At 40.6% G+C, this 15,026-nt stretch overlaps 2 protein-coding genes across 2 annotated transcripts in view; both read right to left on the bottom strand.

Moving 5' to 3' along the window:
- The window catches only part of LOC127684951 (zinc finger protein 260-like), a 145,664-nt gene extending 144,718 nt beyond the window's left edge, over positions 1-946 (bottom strand). Inside the window, exon 1 of the mRNA XM_052181707.1 lies at positions 939-946. Within this exon, the coding sequence (XP_052037667.1) occupies positions 939-946 (8 nt within the window). The remainder of the gene's footprint in view (positions 1-938) is intronic.
- A 491-nt stretch (positions 947-1,437) lies between these two features.
- On the bottom strand, positions 1,438-13,577 carry LOC127686037 (zinc finger protein 120-like). Its single transcript, XM_052183850.1, has 3 exons — positions 13,470-13,577; positions 1,708-1,834; positions 1,438-1,502 (listed from the first exon to the last, which is right to left on the bottom strand). The coding sequence occupies exons 1-3, from the start codon at positions 13,530-13,532 to the stop codon at positions 1,438-1,440; spliced, it is 255 nt and encodes an 84-aa protein (XP_052039810.1). The 5' UTR covers positions 13,533-13,577.
- Positions 13,578-15,026: the final 1,449 nt, after the last annotated feature.

Genomic DNA, 15,026 nt, shown 5'->3' with positions numbered 1-15,026 from the left:
GGACTAGTTGTCAAGAGCAACCTGATCTTAATGTATTACCACTTTGTTTACATCCATGGAGTTCCCCTTCATTGTGGGTTCTTTTGCATCTTTGAAGACACATGGGATGGGAAGGACATTGATGACATGGCTCACATTTATAGCACCTTTTCCTATAGGAGTTTATTCACATATCTGAAGAGAACAGGAAGAACTCAGAGCTTTACTACACTCACTTCATTCATATACTTTGCTATTGTGTGAGTAATACTACATTTGCAAAGTGAACCAAGATAAACACAAGGATTTGCATTTCTAGTACTCATATTGATTATCATCAGTGTGACAATTGTAAATACACCCAATAAAGTTTGAACAATAAATATTTGTAAACTTCTAGCACATTTAGAAATCTACTCAAAGTGTACTACATATCTTCTAATAGTGCTGTAAGAGGGAGAGGTTGTTGCTTCTTTCAATAAATATTCCTATGTTCACTTGGCTTATATCCATTGCAACTAATGACATTCCTATTAAAAAAAAGAATAAGTATAGGGATTAAGGTTTCTCCACAACAGCTTTCTTGACTCTCATAAACTGTCCATCTCACAAAATATGGCAATATTATTACAAGTAGATGATTGTCACCAGTTATAATACCAAATATGTATTTATTAGAAATTTTTGGACATACACTTACAACCTGTTTGATGTATCTTTTGCAATAACTAAGTGGTAAGAGATTAAATATACTGGTAGTTGTACAGCATAACTCTATTGGACTGTGATTCAAATGGTTTGGACTGTGATTCAAATGGTGAGATGCGTTTAAGCATTATTTCCTTGTCTTTCTACTTAGAGGAATGTCTTGCAAACATAAATTAGATACCTGATATTGTTGTACATGATTTTGTGTTAATAATGATGCATAACTTGATGTCCTTTATTTTATTTTTTACTTGACCATGTTGCTTTTCTTCAAAACTTTGAGGATGGGGCTGGAGAGACGGCTCAGTTGTTAAGAGCACTGACAGCTTTTCCAAAGGTCCGGAGTTTAAATCTCAGCAACCACATGGTGGCTCACAACCATCTGTAATGAGATCTGATGCCCTCTTCTGGTGCATCTCAAGACAGCTACAGTATACTTACAAATAAATAAATAAATAAACAAATAAATGTTAAACAAACAAATCTTTTTTAAAAACATAAAACTTTGAGGATGTAGTAAAATTTCTTGGGCTGGAGAGATGGCTCAGTGCTTAAGAACACTGACTGTTCTTCCCAACGTCCTGAGTTCAAATCCCAGCAACCACATGGTGGCTCATAACCATCCATAATGAGATCTGACACACTCTTCTGGAGTGTCTGAAGACAGCTACAGTGTACTCGCATATAATAAATAAATAAATCTTTAAAAAAAAATCTTACAAAACATTCTTATCAGATTGCACATGAATGTTACCTTTCATATCTTTTAGAACTTTGAATGTGTTCTTCAATATTATGGTCTTCCCAAACATAGCCTAAAATATAGTACCAGAGAGTGTATGTTATATTACTGGAAGTTACAAAAAAATTTAAGTTACTAACTTCAGTGAACTTTAGAACCATGATTGATTATTGCCCTCATTCTTCATCATTTTCAACTGAAATTACAGAAAGAAATAACAATAACAAAAGAAGAGTTGTCCCACATTTTAAAAAGGGAAAGGAAATTCACTGCCTTACCTATAGCAGTAAGATTCCTATAGGTCTCTAGCATCACATCTTTGTAGAGACTCTTCTGAGAAGGATCAAGCAAAGCCCACTCTTCCTGAGTGAAGTTCACGTGCACATCTTCATAGGTGACTATACCCTAAAATATTCCATATATGTGTGTATAAGAAAATATATTGCTGAGAACATTGTAAATGTATACTTCATTGAGAGTATAGTCATATAATTCTGGTATTTCCTCTACTTGATCCCTGACACAAATACTCTAATGTAATCAAGGCACTTTAGAGGAAAGTTGAATAATGAATGAGCTTCCTCTCTGTTATTTCTGTGCCCCTTGAGTAGGATGAAGACTTCAACACACAAGCAAACAGTTCAACAGTGCTGAGCACACATCAGATAAAGTGTATGAATAAATATTAACCAAAAAAAAAAAAGACTGATGAGCACTCTGGGTGTATTCACTCCTGCCTTTTATTGTAGGAGAGCACTGGAGTCAGACATGGCTTTCTCAAGCCTGAGCAGGGTCAAGGTGGGGGCATTAGTCACGGGAAGTGGTCTGGTCTGTCTGGAACTATTGCTGCTGACTGTACCCTGAGCTCTAGATGAGACACAAGTGTACTGACGTATACTTTAGATTCTCTCTGAAGGTCAGGCTGTTTGTCTTTTGCCATCTTCTGCATACTGTGAGCATCCGGCACACAAAATTAAACATATTCATGCATACAGAGAAAATATTCATAGTCATTAAAAAATTTCAAAATAAGCCCCACAGGAGGTAATCATGCCACACATCTGCAATCCAATGGAGCATACAGGTAATGATACCAACACATGACATCTCGAGAAACATAATATACTCTCTACCATGTTTCAAAATTCAGTGAAGTTCATACACCAGGATATACTTGTCTGTACAAAACCTACATTCTTTTTTTTTTAATTTTTTTTATTTGATATGATTTATTTACATTTCAAATGATTTCCCCTTTTCTAGCACCCCCACTCCCCGAAAGTCCCGTAAGCCCCCTTCTCTTCCCCTGTCCTCCCACCCACCCCTTCCCACTTCCCCGTTCTGGTTTTGCCAAATACAGTTTCACTGAGTCTTTCCAGAACCAGGGGCCACTCCTCCTTTCTTCTTGTACCTCATTTGATGTGTGGATTATGTTTTGGGTATTCCAGTTTTCTAGGTCAATAACCTCTTATTAGTGAGTGCATACCATGATTCACCTTTCGAGTCTGGGTTACCTCACTTAGTATGATGTTCTCTAGCTCCATCCATTTGCCTAAGAATTTCATGAATTCATTGTTTCTAATGCCTGAATAGTACTCCATTGTGTAGATATACCACATTTTTTGCATCCACTCTTCTGTTGAGGGATACCTGGGTTCTTTCCAGCATCTGGCAATTATAAATAGGGCTGCTGTGAACATAGTAGAGCATGTATCCTTATTACATGGTGGGGAATCCTCTGGGTATATGCCCAGGGGTGGTATAGCAGGATCTTCTGGAAGTGAGGTGCCCCGTTTTCTGAGGAACCGCCAGACTGCTTTCCAGAGTGGTTGTACCAATTTGCAACCCCACCAGCAGTGGAGGAGTGTTCCTCTTTCTCCACACACTCTCCAATACCTGCTGTCTCCTGATTTTTTAATCTTAGCCATTCTGACTGGTGAAAGATGAAATCTTAGGGTTGTTTTGATTTGCATTTCCCTAATGACTAATGAAGTTGAGCATTTTTTAAGATGCTTCTCCGCCATCCGAAGTTCTTCAGGTGAGAATTCTTTGTTTAACTCTGTACCCCATTTTTTAATAGGGTTGTTCGGTTTTCTGGAGTCTAACTTCTTGAGTTCTTTATATATATTGGATATTAGCCCTCTATCTGATGTAGGATTGGTGAAGATCTTTTCCCAATTTGTTGGTTGCCGATCTGTCCTCTTCATGATGTCCTTTGCCTTACAGAAACTCTGTAACCTTATGAGGTCCCATTTGTCAATTCTTGCTCTTAGAGCATACACTATTGGTGTTCTGTTCAGAAACTTTCTCCCTGTACCGATGTCCTCAAGGGTCTTCCCCAATTTCTTTTCTATTAGCTTCAGAGTGTCTGGCTTTATGTGGAGGTCCTTGATCCATTTGGATTTGAGCTTAGTACAAGGAGACAAGGATGGATCAATTCGCATTCTTCTGCATGCTGACCTCCAGTTGAACCAGCACCATTTGTTGAAAAGGCTATCTTTTTTCCATTGGATGTTTTCAGCCTCTTTGTCAAGGATCAAGTGGTCATAGGTGTGTGGGTTCATTTCTGGATCTTCAATCATGTTCCATTGATCCTCCTGCCTGTCACTGTACCAATACCATGCAATTTTTAACACTATTGCTCTGTAGTATTGCTTGAGGTCAGGGATACTGATTCCCCCAGATTTTCTTTTGTTGCTGAGAATAGTTTTTAGCTATCCTGGGTTTTTTGTTGTTCCAGATGAATTTGATAATTGCTCTTTCTAACTCTGTGAAGAATTGAGTTGGGATTTTGATGGGTATTGCATTGAATCTGAACCTCCCATGCTCATGGATCGGTAGAATCAATATAGTTAAAATGGCCATTTTGCCAAAACCTACATTCTAAGTTCATCCACTAATAATTTCAAAACAAAACAGATCTTCTCTCCTACGATTGAGCTGGCAGATACAGAAAGGAGTGCAGGGAACACCAGAGTGGCAGAACAGCTGGAACAGGGTCTGCCAGGGCCCCATCTGCAGGAAAAAGCTGAGCAGTGCCACAACACTCTGTGCCAGGGGAAAGCCAGTCACCAAGGGGTGCTGAGACAGGCTTGCAGGCCCACAGGAGGGACAAGCACCAGCCAGAGGTCAGCAGAACCCATTAACACCAGAGATAACCAGGTGGCGAAAGGCAAGTGCAAGAACCCTACGAACAGAAACCAAACAACTCTGCAACATCCGAACCCAGTTCTCCCACCACAGCAAGTCCTGGATACCCTGACATACCGGAAATGCAAGATTTGGATTTAAAAACACAGCTCATGATGCTGATAGAGGGTTTCAAGAAGGACTTAATTAACTCCCTTAAAGAAATACACAGGTAAACAGAATAAAGCCCTTAAAGAATTACCAGAAAGCACAACCAAACAGATGAATGAATTGAACAAAACCATCTAGGGTCTAAACCAAAAGTAGAAATAATAAATAAATCACAAAGGGAAACAACTCTAGACATAGAAAACCTAGAAAATAAGTCAGGAGTTATGGATGCAAGCATCAACAACAGAATAAAAGAGAGAGAAGAGAGAATCTCAGATGCAGAAGATACCATGGAAAGCATTGACACAAAAGTCAGTGAAAATGCAAAATGCAAAAAGCTCCTGACCCAAAAGATCCAGGAATTCCAGGAAAAAGTGAGAAGACAAAATCTAAGGATCATAGGTATAGAAGAGAGTAAAGATTTCCAATTTAAAGGGCCAGTAAATGTCTTCAACAAAATTATAGAAGAAAACCTCCCTAATATAAAGAGATGCCCATGAGCATAGAAGAAGCATACAGAACTCTAAATAGATTTGACCAGAAAAGAAATTTTTCCCATCACATAATAATTAAAACACCAAATGCACTAAACAAAGAATATTAAAGCAGTAAAGGGAAAATGTCAAATAAAGGCAGACCTATCAGAATTACACCAGACATCTCACCAGAGATTATGAAAGCCAGAAGAACCAGGGCAGGTGTCATACAGACCCTAAGGTAGCACAAATGCAAACCCAGGTTACTATAGCCAATCAATGTCTCAATTACTGTAGATAAAACAAGGTATTCCATGACAAAAACAAATTTACACAATATTTTTCCACAAATCCAGTCCTTCGAAGTATAATGAATGGAAAACACTAATAAAAGAATAGAAACTACACATTAGAAAAAGCAAGAAATTAATTTTAACAAACCAAAAAGAAGAGAGCCACACATAACTCCACCTCTAATAAGGAAAATATTAGGAAGCAACAATCAGTGCTCCTTACTATCTCTTAATATCAATGGACTCAATTCTCCAATAAAAAGACATAGACTAACGGACCGGATACATAATCAGGACTAAACATTTTGTTGCATATAGGAAACCCACCTCAGGCACAAAGACAGACACTGCCTCTGAGTAAAAGGCTGGAAAATAATTTTCCAAGCAACTGGTCCCAAGAAACAAAAAGCAGGGGCAGGGGGGAGAGCTAGGGGCTGCTACAGGAGCTGATCTCCGGGGGCCTACGGCAGTCCCAGGCATGGCACAGAGAAGAATGTAATGGCTTGGACTAGGTAGAAGTGCTCTTGGAGGACAGAGCAGGCCATGCAGCTTCCCAAAGTCTGCAATGCTGCCATCATTGCTGGGAAGCTAGGCACAGGAACCGCCCTTCCATAGCTAGCAGGACAACAGAGCCACAGAAGCAGTTTAACCACATGCGCCAATTGGCCAACTGGACTATGGGTAAACACCCTGTACTGCCTGAGAAAACTGAAGCTTTAGCAGTGGAATGTGATGCTTAATTTGAGATGTTAACTTGACTGGACTAGGAAAATACATTAAGATTCAAGTTGCTTCTGTGTGTGGTTGCATCTGTCACCCGCTGGACCTGTTTTCTATCCTGATATCCAGAATCCCCCCCTCAGATTTAGTTCCCAGCTGAGATGGTCCATGGCAGTGTAGTCATCCTAATATCAAATAAAATCAACTTCCAAACTGAAGTAATCAAAAAAGATAATGACTTCATACTCATCACAGGAAAAATCTACCAAGATGAACTCGCAATTCTGAACATATATTCTCCGTACAAAAGGGCACCCACATTCATAAGAGAAACTTTAATAAAGCTCAAAGCTCACATTGTGCCACACACACAAATAATGAGTGGGAGACTTCAACACCCCACTCTCATAGATGGGCAGATCAGGGAAACACACACTAAACATAAAAACAGTGAAACTAACAGAAGTTATGAACCAAATGGATTTACCAGATATTTTTAACACAGTTTATCCTAAAACAAAAGAATATACCTTCTTTTCAGCACCTCATGGTACCTTTTCCAAAATTGACCATATACTTGGTCATAAAACAGACCTCAGCAGATATAAGAAGATTGAAATAATTCCATGCACCCTATCAGATCACCACAGAATAAGGCTGGTCTTCATTAACAACAAAAACATCGGAAAGCCCACATACACATGGAAACTGAAAAATACTCTACTCAAAGATAACTTGGTCAAGGAAGAAAAAAAAGAAAGAAATTAAAGACTTTATAGAATTTCATGAAAAGGCACACCATACCCAAACTTATGTGACACAATTAAAGCAAACTGAACAAAAAATGGAAAATCTATATGAAATGGACAATTTTCTAGACAGATAGCAGGTACTAAAATTAAATCAGGATCATACAAGTGATCTAAACAATTCTATAACCCATAAAGAAATAGAAGCAGTCATTAATAGTCTCCCAACCAAAAAAAACCCCAGGACCAGATGGGTTCAATGCAGAGTTCTACCAGACCTTCAAAGACTTAACACCAATACTCTTCAAGCTACTCCACAAAATAGAAACATAAGGAACACTACCCAATTCGTTTTATGAAGCCACAATTACTCTGATAACTAAACGACTCAAAGACCCAACAAAGAAAGAGAACTTTACACCAATTTCCCTTATGAATATCGATGCAAAAATACTCAATAAAATTCCTGCCAACTGAATCCAAAAACACAACAAAACAATCATCCACCATGATCAAGTAGGCTTCATTCCAGGGATGCAGGGATGGTTTAATACATGGAAATCCATCACTGTAATCCTCTATATAAACAAACTCAAAGAAAGAAAACCCACATGATCATTTCATTAGATGCTGAAAAAGCTTTTGACAAAATCTAACACCTCTTCATGATAATAGTCATGGAAAGATCAGGAATTCAAGGCCCATAACTAAACATAGTAAAAGCAATATACAGCAAACAAGTAGCCAACCTAAAAGTGAACGGAGAGAAACTTGAAGCAATCCCACTGAAATCAGGGACTAGACAAGGCTGTCTACTCTTTCCCTACCTGTTCAATATAGTGCTCTAAGTACTAGCCAGAGCAATTACCCAACAGAAGGAAGTCAAAGGGATTCAAATTAGAAAGGAAGAAGTCAAAGTATCACTATTTGCAGATGATATGATAGTATACTTAAGTGACCCCACAAATTCCACAAGAGAACTACTAAACCTAGTAATCAACTTCAGTAAAGTGGCTGGATATAAAATTAACTCAAACAAATCAGTAGCCTTTCTGCTCAAAGGATAAAGAGGCTGAGAAAGAAATTAGGGAAATGACAACCTTCACAATAGTCACAAATAATATAAAATACCTTGGTGTGACTCTAACCAAGCAAGTGAATGACAAGAACTTCAAGTCTCTCAAGAAGGAAATTGATGAAGATCTCAGAAGGTGGAAGGATCTCCCATGCTCATGGATTGGCAGGGTTAATATAGTAAAAATGGCCATCTTGCCTAAAGCAGTCTACAGATTCAAGGCTTGATGAGATGCAATCCTCATCAGAATTTCACCTCAATTCTTCATAGAGTTAGAAAGAGCAATTTCCAAATGTATCTGGAATAACCAAAAACCCAGGATAGCGAAAACTATTCTCAACAATATAGGTGCTTCTGGCAGAATAACCATCGATGACCTCAAGCTCTTCTACACAGCAATAGTGATAAAAAACTGTATTGTATTGGTACAGAGACAGGAAGAATGATCAATGTAATAAATAAAGAGGCTGAATCCCTTTGACTTCCTTTTGTTGGGTAATTGTTCTGGCTAGTACTTCAAGTACTATATTGAACAGGTAGGGAAAGAGTAGACAGCCTTGTCTAGTCCCTGATTTCAGTGGGATTGCTTCAAGTTTATTGAAGACCCAGAAATGAATGCATACACCTATGGTCACTTGATCTGTGACAAAAGAGCTAAAACCATCCAACGGAAAAAAGACAGCATTTTCAACAAATGGTGTTGGATGAACTGGCAGTCAAGATATAGGATGCAAATTGACTCTTATTTTCCTGTAGAAAGCTCAAGTTCAAGTGGATAAAGGAACTCCACATAAAACCAGTTATGCTGAATCTAATAGAAGAGAAAGTAGGGAAGAACTTGGAGCGCATGGGCACTGAGGAAAATTTCCTGAATAGAACATCAATAGAGTATGCTGTAAGATCAAGAATTGACAAATGGGACCTCATAAAATTGCAAAGCTTCTGTAAGGCAAAGAACACTGTCAATAGGACAAAAAAGCAAACTACAGATTGGGAAAAGATCTTTACCAATCCTACATCCAATAGAGGGCTAATATTCAATATATACAAGAATTCAAGAAGTTAACTCCAGAGAACCCAATAACCCTATTTAAACATGGTGTGCAGAGCTAAACAAAGAATTCTCAACTGAGGAATAGCAAATGGCTGAGAAACACCTAAAGAAATGTTCAACATCTTTAATCATCAGGGAAATGCAAATCAAAACAACCCTGAGATTGTACCTCACACCACTCAGTATAACCAGGATCAAAAACTCAGGGGACAGGAAATGCTGGAAGGATGTAGAGAAAGAGGAACACTCCTCCATTGTTGGTGAGATTGCAAGCTGGTAAAACCACTCTGAAAAATCAGTTTGGCAGTTCCTCAGAAAACTGGACATAGCACTACCTGAGGACTCACATATACCACTCCCAGGCATATACCCAGATGTTCCAACATGTAATAAAGACACATGCTACACTATGTTCACAGCAGCATTATTTATAAAAGCCAAAAGCTGGAAAGAATCCAGATGTCCCTCAACAGCAGAATGGATACAGGAAATGTGGTACATTCACACAATGGAGTACTACTCAGCTATTAAAAACAATGAATCCATGAAATACTTAGGCAAATGGATTGAGCTAGAAAATATCATCCTGAGAGAGGTAACCCAATCACAAAAGAACACACATGGTATGCACTCACTGATAAGTGGATATTAGCCCCAAAGCTCGGAATACCAAAGATACAACTCACAGACCACATGAAGCTCAAGAAGAAAACCAAAATTTGAATACTTTGATTCTCATTGCAAAGTAGATCAAAATACCCATGGCTCACATCCAACCAACAGAATGAACATAGGCTCCACAATGGAGCAGCTAGAGAGAGGACCCAAGGAGCTGGAGAGGTTTATAAACCTGCAGGAGGAACAATAATGTTTGAACCAATACCCCCAGAGCGCCCAGGGGCTAAACCACCAAACAAAGAGTACACATAGCTCTAGCTACATATGAAGCAGAAGATGACCATTACAGACATTAATGAGAGGAGAGACCATGGGTTCTGTGCAAGCTTAATTCTCTAGAATAAGGGAATGCCAAGTCAGGAAAGTGGGGAGTCAGGGGGTTGGGGGGATGGAAGGGGGAGGTGTGACCAGGGGGAGGAGAGATGGGACAGGGGATTTTCAGAGGGGTAAGAGGGATAGGGAATACCATTTGAAATGTAAATAAAACAAATATCTAATTAAAAAAAAAAGAAAAAAAACCAACAAAAACAAAATAAGTTAGGCATTTCCGCCCATGTATAATCTCAGCAATCTGGAGAGAGAGAGGCATAGTGATCACTAAATTCAAGTGCTGCCTGGTCTGCAAATCTACTTTCTGGACAGCCAGGTCCCCAAAGAGGTACTTAAGTCTTCAAATTCAAAAACAAAAACAATAAAACAAAAGAAAATATATCAGTGAAATATCTTTGTACAGTCTGAGCCACAGTCCATCTCAGTCCCAGCAGATATGACTCAGATAGTCCAACAGACATGTCCTCCTGGCCTGGTGATGCTAACCCCACATTCACCATGGCATGGCTTGAGGTCTTCCTCACAGACTGCTACAGAAGCATCTGAGGAGAATCCTGGAAAGAATCTGCAAAATACCTTCCACTGGTGATCCTGATTCTTAGGCCTTCCCAGAGTCCCTCATTAGCTTGGAAACCTCAGCTGGGCCTCTAGACAATAGCTCCTCTACTGGGGGATCAGAGAGCAAATGCCACAGACAGCTGAACCCTTTCTAGATGTACCCTTCCACCCTAGGTGCAGACAGAGTCCTAGTCTGGGGAATTTGTATTTAAAAGAATGTTCTGGTCTCCCCAAGCACTCATTTTCCATTTTTCGGGACACAGGGTCCTTTGTTCACATATTCTGTTATACATACAATGTCCAGTACAGCCATTTCTCCTTCATTATTGAGAAGTTCTGCAGCTAAACTGCAGACAAATTCAAACACTAACAATAATGTTATGTTTGAAAACTGGAGATGAATTTTAAAGCGAGGAACTGTTACTGGAAGGTGAATGAAAAAAGAAAAGAAAACAAAAAGGAAAGGACATGGCTGCTCCTAGGTGTGGTGGAGTACAAAGTTTATTATACATGAAAGAGAAGAGAAGCAGAATCCGGGAAAGTAGAAAGTGAACAGGACCCTGGGCCATGTGCAGACAGGAAGGAGGGCAGAAGCAAGAGCCAAGGAGATCAAGATGATTCGTGACAGACAAAAAGACCGGGGAACCAAAATGGTTGGATGGCATGAGGAATGGCACTTGGGAGAAGGGCACCTGCCCCTAGGCTAGAGGGTGAGGTGTGCCAGCCATACCATGTATCAGGTAAGGACTGAGGTCTGCTGAGAGAACCTGACTGCCAGGTTTGCTGGGATTTGTTAAATAGACCACTCACTATTTGTCCCAAGAGTTAAGACTTGATAGGGAGAAAGAAAATGAAATGGTTGAATTATACTCTCAAAATTTATTTTAAAAGTTGAAACACACTTTATGGCCCAATAGTCTTCGTGGACTAAAGGGATGCACTAGAACACACCAAGTGTTACGATACATCTTTACTCTCACATTCTGTATTTTCGAACAGATAAAATAGCATTCTTGTTAGGCACACAACACCAGTTCATTTAGACGTTGTATTGCTTGTACTGGTATAAATTCAGATATTTGGTTTCTAGAAATAACTGCAGTTCCTCATTCAGATTCCTGACTGCCCTGATCTGGGACACACACATACCCCCAATAGATCAGTTTGGCGTTTTGCTGATTGTCTAAAATAGACTACCTGACTACTCAGTGATATTCCCAACTACTGTCAAAGCAGAAAGCCACCAGCACCAGCACCCAAACCCAGCCAGGACACTCACTCACTGGCTTGTTTTACTTCTCATGGACCAAACACAATCCAATATACACCATTCCTTAATGTAACCTATAATGCCACCTTGAGCAGCTCGTTGTGGTCCTATTCTCTGCCGTCACTATGGGTCTAGTAGTTAATTGTAAACCAGAGTTGTCTTGTTCATTATGTTTTGGAGACAAATGTCTGGACAATCCTGGTAAAAAAAAAATACCTATATGACCAACCATCCTAATCTCTAACAAGCCTCATTAGCATACTACAAATGATAAAGACTGTGAAAGAAATTAGGGAAACAATTCCCTTCCCAATAGACAAAAATAATATAAAATATCTTGGGGAAACTCTAAACAAACAAGTGAAAGGCCTGTACACAGTATCTTCAAGTCTCTCAAGAAAGGAATTGAAGACCTCAGAAAATGGAGAGATCTGCTGTGCTTACTGACTGGCGGAATTAACATAGTAAAAATGGCCATGGTACCAAAGGCAATCTATAGATTCAACGTAATTCCCATTAAAATCCCAACACAATTCTACAAAGACATGAAAAGGGCAATTCTCAAATTCATCTGGAAATGCAAAAAAACAGAATATTTGTCCCCTTGCACACAGCTCAAGTCCAAGTGGATCAAGGACCGCAATATAAAACTAGATACACTTGCTAGGCAGTGGTGGTGCATGCCTTTAATCCCACCACTTGGGAGGCAGAGGCAGGCAGATTTCTGAGTTTGAGGCCAGCCTGGTCTAGAGTGAGTACCAGGAAAGCCAAGGCCATACAAAGAAACCCTGTGGCAAAAAACCAAAAAAGCCAGGTGGGAGTGGGGCACGCCTTTAATCCCAGCAGTTGGGAGGCAGAGGCAGGCGGATTTCTGAGTTCGAGGCCAGCCTGGTCTACAGAGTGAGTTCCAGGACAGCCAGGACTACACAGAAATACCCTGTCTTAAAAAACAAAACCAAACAAACAAAAAAACCAAACAAACAAAAACACTCAGCTATTAAGCACTACAAAGAGATCTTACACCTGCATATTAAATGCTAAGGGCAGAACTTATAGAAAGCAATAAAGAAATGAAGGCTCTCTCTGATTTGGCATTTTGCAAAGAATTTTTCTACACACAAGCCCCTGCCCCGCCAGGCAGTGGTGGCACGCCTTTAATCCCAGCACTTGGGAGGCAGAGGTAGGTACATGTCTGAGTTCCAGGCCAGCCTGGTCTACAAAGTGAGTGCCAGGACAGCCAGGGCTACACAGAGAAACACTGTCTTGAAAAACCAAAAACCAAAACCAAACAAAAACAAACAAAAAACCAAGCGCCTGCTCCAAAAGTTTATTACGGAGGCAGATGCAGACTCCATAATAATGTTATTAAAACACCATCTATGGATTAAAGGAGAGACTAGAACCACACAGGACCTCACAGGCAGCCATAGCTGTCTGGGTGCTGCTTACAATCCAGCTGCTGGGAAGACCCACCACACCTGCACCCTTTGCTAAGCTGCTTGTTCCTCCCCTTTATGAGAGATGACCCTGCACTTACCATGTCTGCAGTTTTGAGCTTCTTGTTCCTCCCCTTTATGAGAGATGACCCTGCACTTAGCATGTCTGATGTTTTGAGTTTGCCTGAGCTCCCTCACAGCACCCAGAAGACACATTCAGAACGTCTGTCTGCTCTGTTACAGTGAGGAACTTTTAGTCTTGGTAACCGGAAGGGCTTCCTCCACTTCTTACTGGCAGGTCCGTGTGGAGTTTCTGATTGGCTAGGGAGTCTTGAGTGACATGAGCACCACCCTTAGGGCTAGAGTGAATTAAAGAGGAACTAATCAATTCGTCAACCTGGGACCAATCCTTTTCCAGACCAGCAGATTTTTCCCGTTTTGTTTTGTTTTGTTTTTTGAGACAGAGTTTCTCTGTGTAGTCCTGCCTGTCCTGGAACTCACTCTGTTGAGCAGGCATGCCTTGAACTCAGAAATCTGCCTGCCTCTGCCTCCCAAGTGCTGGGGTTTTAAAGGCATGAGCCACCACCGCCTGGCAGATCTGCAGATTTGCATTTCAGTAGTACTAGTGCCTTTCCTTCAATACTCTACCTGTGTGCCCCTAGAAGGAACCACAACTCCAGGTCTCAGCTCTCCAGCTGCCTGCTTCTCCCCATTGTGGGCAGAGATCCAGTGCTGAGCTCTTTGCTAATTTGGACCTCACCTGAGCTCCAGTCACAGCACTCAGCAGGCACTTACCCTTCCTGGCCTGGAATCATTATATACCTGAATTTCAAAGAGATAGGCTCTAATGCAGTGGAAAAAAAAATTATATGAACTTGCTATCTAGAGGTAGGGCAAGCAGAAAAAGTGAAAGATTTGCCATCTTCAATCTCCTTTATATAGGTAGACTACCATCAGAAGCTGTGTCCTGGATCAAAGGTGAATCTTTTCACCTGAAGAGATCCAGATTAAGATTTTTCTCAGGACCGCTGGGCAGTGGTGGAGCACGCCTGTAATCCCAGTGAAAGGAGTTGGGACATTTCAGAATCCATAGTTGAGGCAGCAGCAGACTTAGAACCCGGGCACGCCGGACAAGCTTGAAGCAAGGTTGTGGTTGAGTCATTCCACAAACACACCGGCCATAAAAGATAAGGGGCATGCCTGGGAAAACTCCTTTGGGTCATACACTATGTGGACTAGAGTCTCCTGTCTCCTATCCTTTGGATGCCGTTTACTAATGTCAAAGTGACCTTCCTGCTAACAAAAATAAACTGCCCTCCTACATTGCTGACAGCCTGATCTGCACGTATGCCAAAAAGCCTACCCTGCGCGCCAGAATCCCCTGCCAATGTTTGAATCAGCAAATCATGTTTGACCGCGCCAAACCCCCCTGACAATCCCCCTGACTTTTCCTATATAAACCCCTAACTTTTGAGCCTCAGGGTTGACTCCTCTGTCTCCTGTGTGAGATACATGTTGGGCCGGAGCTCTGATAATAAACTGCCTCATGTGTTTGCATCAAGTTGATCTCTCCTGTTTCCTTGGGTGAACGCTATCCCGAGAATGGAGTGGGGGGGTCTCCTCGAAAGGAGGTCCTACACCAGCACTCTTGGATGCTG

The sequence above is a fragment of the Apodemus sylvaticus genome, chromosome 5, assembly GCF_947179515.1.
Source record: "Apodemus sylvaticus chromosome 5, mApoSyl1.1, whole genome shotgun sequence".
Classification (NCBI taxonomy): Eukaryota; Metazoa; Chordata; class Mammalia; order Rodentia; family Muridae; genus Apodemus; species Apodemus sylvaticus.
The sequence above is the reverse complement of the archived record's forward strand: the minus strand, read 5'-3'. Positions and strand labels throughout refer to the sequence as shown.

What these genes read in the sequence shown, in the direction of transcription:
- LOC127686037 (XM_052183850.1), bottom strand. Translation starts at nt 13,532, where the DNA reads ATGCTAAGTGCAGGGTCATCTCTCATAAAGGGGAGGAACAAGAAGCTC. An exon ending in AGCTCAAAACTGCAGACATG is followed by an intron (nt 1,835 to 13,469) that starts GTAAGTGCAGGG and finishes GGAATATTTTAG; the next exon opens with GGTATAGTCACCTATGAAGA. An exon ending in TAGGAATCTTACTGCTATAG is followed by an intron (nt 1,503 to 1,707) that starts GTAAGGCAGTGA and finishes ACTATATTTTAG; the next exon opens with GCTATGTTTGGGAAGACCAT.